Raw genomic sequence first — 14,516 nt, 5'->3', positions numbered from 1 at the left:
ACAAACAGCTTAATTCTTTGATAAAAAACTGAATGAAAGCAGCTACATGATTTACTAGCCCTCCTGAAAGCAGAAGATACTCCTATTACAAGCTAGAGCCTGCTACTTTTTAACATCCTCCCAAGCACTATGTGAAGTGTCAGGACCCTATTCTGAAAAACTGGTGGAAAACTCAAACACTGAATGAGTGTTTTTTATGGTTTTAGTTTGGATGCAAGAACATTTAAATCTCTTCTTTTTGTGGTTTACTGCTCATTGATACTCATTGCTAGTACTGAGTTAACTGTTTCTTAAACTCATTATTAACAATCTTACGCACTGCACAGGGGATGTGACCACGTAATTACATGAAGTCAAAATACTGTTTTCAGAGGCATCCTTAGCATTGCAAGTTCCTGACTTATGAATTCTTGACACTGCAACGTGCTGGTTAAATAGAAGTAGTCTAGAACTAGGTGGCAAAATTTAAGAGGTGTCTGTGGATATCTAAATAGAAAGGTGAACCAACCATGATGTTCAGATAAGATTGCCTGTAAGATACTGATGAAGTTCATGCTTAAAGAAGATGGGAGTAGTAAATCCTGTCCCTTTCATCACCAGACTGTACATGCTCTGGTTACTTCCACCTTACATGGCCACAGCAAATCTGATTGGGGAGATTGTCCTTACAACTCACAAGAACAGCTGTTTGAAAGATGGTTTGGATAGCAATAGTAGCTACAAGCATGCTGTTTTCATGTTCTTTCTGGTTTGTTTTCATGTTCACAGTAACAAGTTAGTTTTAGCTTATGAAGCCTTCCTTTGTTACAAAAAAATAAAAAGTCAGAGTTGAAAGACCTGCCTTGTCCCCTACAACACTACCACTCTCTCTTTCTGTAAACATCCCCAATGCAAAAGCATCTTGTCTTGTGCAACAATGCTGTCTGTCCACATATGTTCAGCTCCCAGTTTAAATGTGTGTCATCTCTTTTTCCCCAGCTTTTTACTGAAAGGAAAAACATTAATATTCAGCCACCATTAACTACCCAGTTTTACTAAGCATTTGGAGGTACAGCCTGCCTGAGTGACAACATGCAAAACAAATCTGTCATGTATGCAGCTACTATTACAAGCTAAACAGAAATCAAGTATTTAAAAGGATTTAGTGTTCCAGGTTTTAGAATCCTAAATATCAGTTAATCGGTGAAAGTGTCTTATGCATACCCAAAATTTTCCACTTTGCAAAGCTCACTTATAATTACCCCCAAAGCTGTCTGTTGGAGTTAATAATAAACCTCAAATTTCAATACAATTTTCAGATTGGATTTTTGGTCTTTGACACTGTTTTTACGTGCTTTGTGAAAACAATGCTCTTGATACTTAATAAAAAGCCCATATGGGTAGCTATAAAAGGACTACCAGAAAGAAAAGAATCATACCCAGAACTTACTTCCTCCTTCTGCCCAAGTGTTCCCAGCTCAGTATTCGGGCAGAAGGGGCCATGGGAGTACCAGGACCAGTAAAATGAAATAAAGGTTATAAAAAAAGGGGGGAAAGACAGGGTGGAATATACACTTGACTTAATTATGTCCCACCAGAAGTCCATCTAACCCCATATCCTGTCCTTAATAGAGGCCAAAAATGAGAGCCTAGAGCAGTAACAATGTGGACAGCATATGTGATATTTTCACTCAGCATTCACCTCATCTCCAAATATGTGCAGCCCAAGGAATTCTGAACTTTGATGTGGTTTTTACATATTTAGTAATCCTTGGTTCATTTATCTTCCACAGTCTTATCCATTTTCCCTGAACACAACTAAACTTTTAGCACCCAAAATTCCCACACAGCAAGGAGTTCCACAGATTACTCAGATACTGTACAAAGAATCGCCGTGTCATATAAAGAGCCAAGCTCTTACTAGTATCATCTGATGATGCTAATTTCTTAAAATGAAGGTAACAAAGAACATCTGCAGCTTGTCAACTCTCTCCAGCCACCCATGACCTTGTCTGCATCCTGGTCTGGCCTCATAATGGACCCTGCTTTAAGCAGGAGGTTGGACTTGCTGGCCTCCTGAGGTCTCTTCCAAGCGGAATTATCCTGTGATCCTATTGTTTTATAGGTATCTGTAGTTTCCCTCCAGTTTTTCCATCCAGAAGAATCTCAGCCAACTTAGTTGTTCCTTGTACAGAAGCCAGCCCATAACTTTTGGGGGTTTTTGCCTTTCTCCAGTCCTACAGAGCCTTTCTGAGACAGAAAATCAGAACTGTCCACAACATTCAAGAGGGAAGTGATGGCACAGATTTTTGCAGTGGCTTCGCCATCCCTGCTCTCCATTCTTTTCCTTACAATTCCCAACATCTGATCTGCTTTTTCAACCAACATTATGTATTGAGATGATATTTTCATAGAGCTGTTTACTAGACCATAACATAAAGGTGTCATTCTTGTGTGGTAAGAGCTTATTGTTCATCACTGTCTATGGAAAGTTAGAAATGGTTTGCTTCTGAGCTCTCAAGAGTTCCACTTTCTATGGGAAAAGTAGCTGAAGCAAGTAGATTGTAACTCCTTGCTGGTAAAAGAGGCAAAATTTTGTAGTTTTTGAAAGGGACTTATTCAAGTCACACAGTGCAGTAACACCCCTTGCTTTCAGGAACCCACCCTGCTGAGTAACATGAGCTCTTTCACAAAGTCCACAATCAGTGCTATCAGTGCTTGGCTACAGAAACCAATGAATGGGGAGAAGCGGGCACCTAAAAACTGGTATTCACACCCATGCACTGAATACATTGGGGAGAGCCCACACAAGGTGCTTAAGTCAGAGCATGGGGTTTGGTCTTACCTCTCAAAGAATGCTTTCCTTCTGCTCAGGCTCTGAGGTTCTCCTAGGCACCTAATCCAGACAGACCTTTCTCAGAAAATAGAGTATTACATGTTGTATTTGCTTATGTTCCTGTTCTTCACTACAGAAAGTCTACAGGGCTTGAAGTGCAAATCCTTCTCACAGACAAGGTGTACCACAAATATTGTAGCCACCAACATCTGCATGGAAGAGTATTGCTCCTTTTCTCCAAAAGCACAAGGCCAGTGTGTAAACTAAGACTGGAGCATCAGGAGTCCCAGATGAGTGCCCCAACCTCCACAGGATGTTTCTGCTTCTTGGCTAGCAAAACCATTTGATCTAAAAATCAGCACTGACCTACACTGCACCAACTGGTTGGTTCAGCACTGTTGGGATGGATATGCTGGAAATTCACATTAGTTTATAGATAATCACTGTCCTTTAACATTAAAAATTCCATGGTCAAAAGGCTTTTTTCCTGAAAACAACTACTTATGAGGTTTTTCTAATGTATACAAGTCAGTTAGGGGTATGATTCTTTTCATACTCCCATTTAAAATATATATGCAAACAAAGTGTATAGCAGAACTTTTCTTTAGTAGAAAACTGTATATATTTACTTATCTTACTTTCAAAAGCAGTTTCCTAAAAAATAAGCAGCTGTGAAGAACCCAGAAATGCCATAGCTTGTAATCAACTCTCTTTGGTACGTACCATACTGAATATTCTGCTCACCATGGAAGCTGAGCAAATATAATGCAAATTTAGTAGATTTAATTCAGGAGGCAAAGGGATTTGGTTAACATCAAATTCAGTGGTCACTAATCCCACTTTCCCTGTCCCTTTCCACCAAGTAACACAAATATTTAAATTCCCCAAATGGTAAAGTTCAGCATCTTGAGCCCTGTTAAATCTTATAAGCCAAAGTAAATTCCATTTCTCTGATTAAACAGAGAGTATTTACAAAGATCATAAATAAACATTGTGTGTGAGTTGTTCTTCTTCATACCACCTGACTAAGCATTTTTTACTTTGCAGCATTCATAATGATGTTTCCGCTACTCATTTTTGTCCTAAATAAAAGAAAAGGCAATCCCTGTTGAGGGTAAAGGAATGTAACATTTCAGGAGTGAAATCTCACAAGGTGCAAATAAACCTGTGCCTTGCCCAGGGTCTCTCTGTACCACCTTTGCAACATGCTTTCCTCTTATTTCCTTCCTGATCCCAACTGGTTTTAAAGTTAGGTTCTCCCTCCAAGATGCTCAGTATAGTTGTCATTAGTCCTTTCCATTGCTTCTAATATATCTTTACACAGAAAAGTGTCTAAGAAAAATTTAAAAAAAAAAAAAAATAATTAAATATAAACAACTCCCCAAGTAGTACAACTACTGGGAAAATATCATTAGAGAGTCAATCAATTTTACTAGTAAAAGAATTTTAGCCCTTTATTTCCCTCAGTGGTCCTCCACAGAAAATTAAACACTGTATTGTGAGAGCCCAACTACTTGCTTTATTCAAGGCTACTGCCTTGTAAAAGGTCATGCTTACAGGTAACAATATCTATCATAGATTAGGACAGATTCCTCAAGCACTGTGAGAGTTTTATCTCACATTTGCCATTTCATTGCCTTCTCATTCCCTGTTCTGAAGAATTTCATGTCCAGTTCTACATCTCTGGAGTCAACAGGACTGAAGACAGTGAGCACAAAATTATGCCCTCTGTGTTGGCCACCATCAGACTCAGGATATTGGAACATACGAAGCTGGGGGCATGCATAAGTTGACTTCACCTCAACTCAGTAATGAACTATCTGTTGGCAGAACAGTCTCAGAGCCCACCTGAAGTCTGGTATGTCATCCATCGTATTTTCAGATGCAATTATCCACTGCAGCTCTCCTCAAAATAATCAACTCTGATTAAAGTCTAAGAAGAAACATCACCATTTAAAAAGACTACTCCAGTATTTATTCATGTTCTAAACAAGAAAACAGTGGCAAACTTTGAAAAACAGCAAAAAAATAAAACAACTTTGTAAGCAATATAAGGAAATGCAGCACTGTTAAGAGTACACATCTCACTGCTGCCTTCTGATACAGTTCTCAAGACCATGGAATCACACCATTGCATAAGGAACACAACAAAATGAAAATTGAGATCTTTGTCTCATGACTGTCACCAGCCTTCTGTGTGCAACATCAGGCTGAATACTGGATAAGCCATTTCAAGATTTAGATAAAACTCCATACTACTGCTATACAAGTTCCTTCAAAAATAGCAATATCAAAGTGAAGAAAGTTCAAAGATAAGGCTGTTATTTTGTTTTATGAGTAATAAAAATGTATAAATGATACAGACATCACAGAAAAGGAATATATGTCCTTGTAGAACCAAGGCACACTGCCACAGGAGTGAATTACTGATATTTTTAACATAGCAACTCAAGCTTTCGCAGCAAACAACTACTTTACAGGTTCTAGTTTTTCATTTTAATAAGCATTAAAGATCATAGGAGGCAGCCAAGAGTTATGTAGTATCCTTTCCACCAATGTGCCTTTGCCATGTGCATTTACAATGAGCAAAAAGAAATTTAAATCACTGTATACTCAGTCCCAGAAACCGCTGCACAAATTAATCCTGACCCAGCAAAAGAGCCAAGCACATGCTGAATTGAGTAAATACTCGCAGCTAACTGTCTAATCACAGTGCCCCACACTTTTCAGAACAAACGATGTAGAACCTCTCTCCAGTGGAATCAACCATAAAAACCAACACATATTTCATTAGCCCTGTGCAAAATGACAAGATGAACTGATTACTTCTAACTTGCTGCAGCAGTTACAGTCAGAATTTACAGGAAGCCAGCCACTTCAGAATAAAGACAGAGAAGTTACCTCTTATTTATGGCAAAAAAAAAGAAGCCTACACACCAGGAGTTACTACAGTTACCTGACTGAGCACACATATTAGTTTGTGCCTCTGTAGCTTGCCTGTTCACCCATACCTTAAGGTGTTAGCAGCTTTGCTCTTCAGAAGTTCTTGGATTTTTGTTTTGTTTGTTTAGCCACCTAGATTTGTAACAAGTTGCAGAATGAAGAAGAATTAGTAAAAGAAAGAAAAGAAGATAAGAATGTTACCTGAAGGCCCTCTATGGCTAATCTAAGCATGCTTGGTGTGAGCTTGGAGGCCTGCTTGAAGGTGAAGTTGCTCCAGTCTATAATCAAAACAAATCCATTCACTTGAAGCTCAGGGTCTTCTATCATGGCTTCTAAAGAAAGAAGTATGGCGCGCAAAATATCCACCAGTGTGTACCTGTGAACGTCAAGGGGAAATTCAGTTAGGCAAGAAACAACAGCCATGGACATGGAGAAGTTCTGAGCATTCTTCCTTTTTACTGCTTGTCAAATGTTTAAATCAAAGGAGTACAAAAGTATCCTCAGATGTCATGGGTATGTAAAGCTGGGAAAGTCTCAAAAGTTCAGTTAGTTGAACGCATCCTCTGGAGCAGGATTATGTACATCTAGACCATCAGTCAGTCAGAACAAACTAAAAGAATATAATACACCAAAAGCAGATAACTTACCTGTAGTCTCCTACTCTGTTTTAATATCTATGCATTTTATTAAATGTCTGTACAAACTTACCTATGGAAGCTGTTCTTTTCTAAAATCATAATGATACCAAAACCTGAGTTGAACACCAGAAACCTAGACCCAAAATTTCCTCCTATATTTTTCCAAGGGATTGATATAACAGCTTCTACAAAAGTATCAGCTAAAAAAGGGATTTCCACATGCTCTCTTTGTCCCTCCCTCTGGGTAATGCTTTCTCTTAAATCTACAAAGGGTATTACAGAAGACTGATAACTCAAGGATCTTGAAAGCAGAAAGTAATACACACTAGGGCTTTGAGGCATTTCTGGTTAAGAGCAACAGCAATCTTTTAAGAGTTATTTAACTGTCTTCTGAGTACTGAGTACTTTGTATACCCAAATTGTAGTTTCAGGAGTAAGTTTGGAACATGATTTTCATCAGTCCTAGAATATTCTATGTTAAATTTGGGTGGTAGAGATGCCACCTACAATATGTAATTGTTTTACTTATAAGCACATAATCTTTTCTTAGATCAATGATCTTGTAAAAGAAGACATAATTCCATATTGCTAAGCCCTGTTGAGTACAATCTTTCTTTTTTGAAGCTAAAGTACCTAATACAGCAGCTGAATAACTTAAATATATACACCAATGACATCTTTAGACTGCTATATAATAGAGTTATTAATCAACTTGCAGTTTAGCTTATTGGGTTTTTAAAAAAGGCAAAACATCTGAATTTTCTGGGGTTTTTTAAGAATTATGAAAGTAGTGGTTTACGTTTTTATTTTTTCCAGGTTAACTATGTTTTACATCTAAAAATCTTCTTTAAAAGTAAGATAAATAGTTACCGAAACAGATGTAAATTTGCTTGTCCTCACCACAGTATCAGATGCAATATTAGAAAACTAAACCAGAAAAATATCAGATAAGCAAATATTCCAGGAACAAGAGAAAGTGTTAAATCTTGTGTTTGTGTAGATATTTTTTAATAAGGCCCTTTAAAAGTCTCCTATGATGGCATCAAACATAGTTCTCAAAATTATGAGTCCCCAGAGAAATCTTCACCATACTGCATATGTAGCAAAGAACATATGTGCTTATTTAGAAATTAAACTATAGTGAATTCTACTTGCTTTAATATAGTGAATACACTGTTCTGCTGTGTACATATAACTATGTTTTGAAAATATCTGCAAAAAGAAATAACACAAATGAAATTAATCTGATCTTGCTGATTCCTCGCATCTTTCCATCTTTTTTTTAGCCAACTAAAATTCAGCAAACTCCCCAACTATGTATTCCTACAAAAGGGACTAGAAAAGGATTCTCTTAATGTCAGTTGAACACCAGTGAACAAAAGGAAGAGAGTTTTCCACAGAAAACGTTAGGAGAAGCACTTTTTTACACAATTCTTCTCTTCATTTTAGATATCCTTATTTTGTTTTGAATTTGGTTTGGTTGACTGGGATAAAAGTTTTTATATTTACTCCTCTCCTTCCCACTTTTCCGAGATTTAACTTTTTTCTAAGGCTTTACTTTTCTGAGATCTAAGGTTTACAGGAAGTTGGGCATGCTCCCTTTTTTTTTTGTTCAAGTTTTTTCAACTGGGAGAGGAAACAGCACAAGAAAAATTCTCTGTCAGTTCCCTGTGGAAATCCTCAAAATGTTAAAATTCGTTAAAATTCTCCATTTCATTTTGGAAGGAAAAAAAAACAAAAAGAAAAAAGGCCATTTCCTTAAATGGAATTTTGTCCATGGGAAAAAAAGACATATCTTAAAACCTATTTTGAAGGAAAACGCTCAAAACCCAGATCCTTAAAAGTGTTAGTGCAATTTGATCATTAAAGAAATTAGGCCAGAACTCTATTTTTGCAGTAGGCACAGTGAAACAAACCTGAAGCACCCTGCCTGCCCTGAGCAAACCTGCCCAGGGGGCACAGGAGCTGGCATGGCAGAGCCAACACCATGGGCACAGCCTGGCTGATGCTACCCCTCTCCCCAGGCAGAGCAGCTCCCCTAGGCCCAACTGCTGGACACATGGGGAAAATATGCCACCATCACAGCTGAGGCCTCTGGATAAGCAAACACCCCCAGTGCCACAGTGTGAAGAGTAACCTGAGGAAAAATTAAATCATTGATCAGCTCTTTCCCAGACAAATTCACAAATGTATAATGGGGCATGTAGGGACTGTTTGGCAGCGTGAAGACTGCAGACGTTTTTACTGGCACTAAAAAGGTCTTAGTTTGCCTAGCACATCTGCAGACTAGTCTTCCTATTCAACACAACACTGGTGCACGGGCAGTGGAGGGCACCTAACCAACATGGGAACTAAAAATCCCCTATACGACATGCATTTTTGCACAACTGCCAGCATCAGGATTAAAACACATGCTTAGCCTGAGGGAAGGAGGCTTACAGAGTCGTGTTCGAGGTCAACGCTAGGCTCAGAGTATGGCCAACTGCCTTCAAACCCCTGGTTACCTCCACAAGTGGTGGAGGTCTCAGAAACACCTTTTTTTTTACCGCTCCATTAAATTAGATAGAGATACACCCTGTAAGAGGCCTTCCCATGGGAAACTTTGCACTGGGAAAGAAATTATATCAGATGAGTCACTGGGAGAGCAGATAATGCCTCAGTCTGAGGAATATCATCTATCAGAACTCATACAAGAAAGAGATATTAGAAATACTCAAATCCTAAAATTAGCCTCCACCCCACTTAACATTTATGCTGCCCTATTCTGAGCATCTCATTCTCTCTCCATAAGAGAGCTCCATGAAGCAGAATGCTGCTGCAAGCACCCTACATCCATTCCAAGAAGATGGGTTTAAAGTTCCTGCTGTAGATCTCTAATGTCCTCCCTAGGTACTTCAAGAAGACATCACATGCCTTGGTTTAACAGCTCCCTAGTGGCACAAGTCTGCTAGAAGTCTGGTGCATTAGACATAAGGATTCTTTGTTTATGAGGCCAATCAGGTCTCTAAGACTGACCATAAAATGCTTTTATATATACCTATGTGATAAATATATAGGTGTATACATGTAAACACAAATACAACTGGTTATGTCCTGAATTCATTCAAGTCAACGGGAAAACTGCCACGCATCAATGAGACCAGGATTTCAGCCACCACAGAGAGTAACCAACAGTCACAGGGCTGAGCCTCCACAAATCTATGGCATATTCACCATCACCATAACCTAAGCAGGTTTGCTTAGTGTAAGAAATACAGTCCACAGTAACTATGATGATATTACATGTTTATTTACTGAAAAAGACAAAAGGTTGTCCTCTCAGTGAAAACAAGTTCTGAAGAACACAGGTCTAGATAAAAGCAAACAAGAACACTTTCTGCCAGAGGAAGGTATCTCAAGTACTCTTTAAGTCTAAAAAGCCACACCAGGAGTATACAGGGAAATGTCACTAACAGCCAAGCTTCACACCTCAAATACTCTTCAGGGCAAACAGTTGAAGACAGGAGCTATCCTTCATTCTGTAAAAGACTTCTTCTCTTGTCTTTGATAGCTTACTTAAGTACAGTACAGAAAACCAGACAAGAAAGACAAATCCATTAGTGGATATTTAAAGCAGCTTTTACTCTGGACACATGCTGAGGCAAGCCAGAAATGTAAAAACGGTGTGTCAGATGAAATCTTAGGTGATACAAATGGCAAGCTGAATACTGAAAGTATCAGCTAAACAGCCCAAGCAAATGGAACATGATTAAAGAAACTATACTGAAGCTTTCACACAGCACAGAGTTATTTGCATAAAGACCCATCTTTAGTCTGCTCCAGCCCCATGTTGTCCAACATTTCTCCTTATTGCTACTACTGTTCATGTCAGAACCAGGATGCACAGGCTCTGCCATAAAATGCACTCTATTCTTGGCTGGACTTCGGGGAAATTAAAAGCCTATTGTAAAAAGAGGTAGGAAAAATTATTCTGGATTGTGTTGCTGAAACTTTTATTCCACACTGAAATTACTTTCCATAAAGATATAGAAATATAACCAATCAAAAGTGAGAAAACCAGGATAAGCTAGTGAGTGTGAAATTAATTTGGTCCAAGATGGCTTTGATTCCCTTTCTACTTCAAAATGGGGGAAAAAAAAAAGAAAAAAATCAACATATTAGCCTTAAAATTTAAAGAGACCATGGTGTTCAGTCTGAGGGGAAGATGGTATTGTTCCACTCTTACCAATCTGCTTTAAGTAACAGCATATATTTAAGGGGACCGCAAATCATTCATTTTGCCCTGGCCCCGCTTTTACAAAGCCAGTGCTGTCAGGTACATAGGGTGTTCTGGACCTGATTTGCTGCAGTGCACGTTCTGTAGTAGTGTGGGGTTAGGCTGTGCAGAAATAAAACCTTATTTATGGCTAAGTTCAGTTGCATTCACTTATTTAAACAGACTTTTGGGATATACTGTAGCTAGCAAGGTATTACTAATTGCTAGGATAATCAAGAACTCATGGTTAATTTAAATTTATTTGATGCCCTCTATTTATAGAGCCATGCTTCATTCAATGGAGAGCTTTGACAACTTTTTCAGGCCAGTTGTTAATGTGAATAACAAATGCTGGAAATAGGTTATCACATATATAACGTACTCTTAATGTTCCTGTACTGTGTGATTCCCAGATTAAGTTCAAATGAGGTAGGGACTGGTATGCAGACACATCTGCTACCTCTTGAAATTTTTCATTCAAGTTGACTTTAAAGCAATGAGCCTGGGAAGGATTGACAAGTTAATAGCCACAGTGACAGTGATTCTTTCAAAGGCTTCAGGATGGCTACCATTTCTACCACAACAGCGACAGAGCTTTCTAGGGTAATGCCTTGCTGAGGTCTTGATTTGTCAAGAACAGAAGAGCTCAAACAATCAACTGAGCATCCCTCTCTTGTAATTTATCAGCGGCATCAATTTCCCCTTTACAGAAAAGTTCTTTGATAATTTTTTATGGGACAGGAACAGATTCAAAGTATTTCCAAGGATTTCTGGGAAAAAACAGTCTGGCAAACACTGCTATCAACTCTTGGTAGTACTTCATTATGATCTTTCATCTTTGCCTCTTGGATATGTGGTCTACGCATCCCCTTCACTCCCGGAGGCCACTGTGATTTCCACCAGGCCAAAATAAAGAGACAGGGAGAATGCAGGGTACAGATGTCTCATGTCAAATCCAGCTATGTCAGATGTTTTATGTTCTTGATGATGGGTGGCATCCACCATATCATATGTTTAACCAGATTCTGGTTCCAGTCGATTCACTTGTGCACTGAATAACATAATCTGATTTGGCAGAGTTGCCCTACTATCTCTATTGCTACTTGTCATCTCCCTCTCCCCCATATCAAGAAATTTCAAGTTATTTTGAGAATTAAAACTGAATGGCATGAGTCTGCCTCTCAGATGCACACTGTTAACTAGAAGAGATGGTAGAAGAGAACGGTAAGTTTTCTTTGCTTGAATTTAAGCCAAATGTGTCCTGAAGGTCCCAAACATGTAAGGAACTCACAATCTGTATTTTGAGCTCATCAGCATTTGGACAAGTAAAGGTTTCTGTCAAATGAGCCTTTGTGGCACTGTGGTTTAAAAGAGAAAGCTGGTCAAGACTCTGAGCTTTCTAACCTAATACCCATTTCTAAACTACTACTACTACCCATTTCTAACCTACTACTCTGGCTTAATGTTTTTAGAATTTCAGTGAAACAGAAGCCTTCGCAATACACGAAGGAGTACCTAGAAATGATGCCTCAGATCTCCTTGGTTTGTCAGTTAGAGTACAGATTTGAATGCTGAAAAGATGGAAGATTGAAAGTCCTCTTACAGCTATTCCACTTAAACAGTGGCAAGTGTGCCCTGGGAGCCCTTATTCTAAGAACAAAAAGCACCACCAGTGTTACAAAAATGCATAGAAAAATAGAAACTGCTTCAAATATTTTAATAGATTAGCTTTTAGATTCAGTTTTAATATCATTGATTACTCCTTATGTAGTCCAGTGTCTAACAGTCACAGCCACGAATGAAGCTTCAGCTGATATAAATTTTACATTAGCATTGACCAAAAAGATCCCTAGCCAAAACACTCAGTCTAAATACAAGGGATAATTGGAATATCTGAGGAAAAGCTAGGAAACAATACGACAGCATCAACGAGCAGAATGAAAGTCTAAAAAAATGACAGTGGTTTTACTAGTTAATAATTATTATTTGAAAGATATTAATTCCAAGCAAAAATTGACTCTGTTAACCAGGTATTTTGTTATTATTAATATGCTATTATTGTTAACACTGCTATTTATTTTGTCACACTGTTTTCATCAGAGATTGAAAAATACCCAGCCAACTAGCCTGGCATTACTAGCGAGCTGAGGAGCAGACCAGCCTCTTATTAGCTACGGATTTTAAATCTTCATTTAAGGGGACAAAAATAAAAGTTTCTAGCACTTCTGCACATAAAAGCATAGTTCTGAAAGCCAACTCGTGGACTCCGTCTTTGCCCTGCTGTAAATCATCTGATGCAACAGCAGAGCTAACGGCAATGAGAGCAGTGGATTTCCATCTTCACTGAGGATGGTGTGAGCTGACTGGGTCACTGTGACACAGACAGGAACTAGGTATCACTGCACTCTTCTATTGCACTTTCTAGGAAAAAGTCTGAGATAATTAATAATGGGAAAGATTTCAAATAAATCGCATCAAAACGGACTGGTTTTCCTAGGGAATTTGTGTACAGGGGCCACAAAGCATACAGCAAAACATGCATGGCAACAGTCCCCATGTCGCTGAGAGTTGAAGTTAATTGTACCATTAACTGAAAAAAACCTTCACCATCTGGACACATTAAGAAAAAGGGAGTCTTCAAATGCACGTACACACCTACAAGCCAAATGTAGTTATGAATCAACAATCTGGAAGCTAATAGAGAAGGCTGATCCCTACCCAAGTACTATCCAGCCTCCTGGCAGGAATGCCACCTGCCTTCACTTTCCCCACAGTAGACAGGATGGAGAGTTAGGCAGGGTCCCATTGAAAAGCTGCTGAGCTACTTAATGTACTATACTTCACCTTTCCTTTTTTTGTTTGTTTGTTTGAAACACATGCCTGATTTAGCTGTTCAGATGGTAGGACATCTGGTACACTTTTCAGGCCCTGCTTTAGTTTAATGATTTAACATCTAGTATACAGGCTTGTTTTACCATAGGAATTTTCTACTTCCCACGCTTTTCTTTCTAATTGGAACTATGTAAATCATCGGCTGCTGGTGCTATATAAATCATCTATAGTATGTCTGCTATTCATTTAAATAACAAATTGGAACTTCTTATTTCTAATTGTTACATGCTGGCCATAGTAAGTTGTACACGCATGATAAATTTGCAGGCTTGCTGTGCTCTATTACCTTAGTTTATGAAGCATATGAAGAGGTCCTAACAAGACAGACTATGAAAAGTAATCCTCCCAGTGTGCTGTAAGAAGAGCACTGGTTTACATCCTGTAAGATCTCAAGTCAGTTAAGGCATAAGCTTGAGACATACTGTGCAGCAGCTCTAGTATATGTTCCATACACAGTGCTCCCAAGGCTCAGTTGCTGAACATCAGATAATGGAAGACACTAAACTAATTAGAAAAGAGAGTGACCTAGCTCCATTCCCAGATCTGTCACTGACTTGTCATGTGCCTTGGAGCAAGCCACTCCCCATAGCTGGGCTTCAGCTCTCTCCCCTTTGTCTGAGTGGTCTATCTGAAAACAAATCACTCACTCTGGAGGAGAGGCGTACCACTGGCGGGCAGTGCTGAAAAGTAATAAGGATGCAATTGCAAACATGGCCGTACCCCTGTGTACCCCAATCACTTCCCTATTATATCATAAACGATAATTTTACCAATAGGACTTTATGAAAAAGATCATAATAAATTTACTGTTGTGTCAGCTTATCTCTCATAGTTTAAATATCAGCACATCTAAAAATAAGAGGAAAATAAACCTGCTCTTTTCACATGGCATTTGTTTTTTAAATGCTACTTTATCTCTGAATTCAAACTCTTGCTGTTCTTTTGACTAGGAACTGGGGCTGTCTCTTATACA

At 38.6% G+C, this 14,516-nt stretch overlaps 1 protein-coding gene across 1 annotated transcript in view; it reads right to left on the bottom strand.

Annotated features, from left to right (window-relative positions):
- Positions 1–14,516, bottom strand: part of CLVS2 (clavesin 2) — a 60,082-nt gene that overhangs the window by 43,229 nt on the left and 2,337 nt on the right. Inside the window, exon 2 of the mRNA XM_026845228.1 lies at positions 5,960–6,134. Coding sequence (XP_026701029.1) covers positions 5,960–6,134 — 175 coding nt within the window. The remainder of the gene's footprint in view (positions 1–5,959; positions 6,135–14,516) is intronic.

Source organism: Athene cunicularia, assembly GCF_003259725.1.
Source record: "Athene cunicularia isolate RWA chromosome 3 unlocalized genomic scaffold, athCun1 chr3_part1, whole genome shotgun sequence".
NCBI lineage: Eukaryota > Metazoa > Chordata > Aves > Strigiformes > Strigidae > Athene > Athene cunicularia.
Note: the sequence above shows the minus strand (reverse complement) of the source record. Positions and strands in the feature narration are given on the sequence as shown.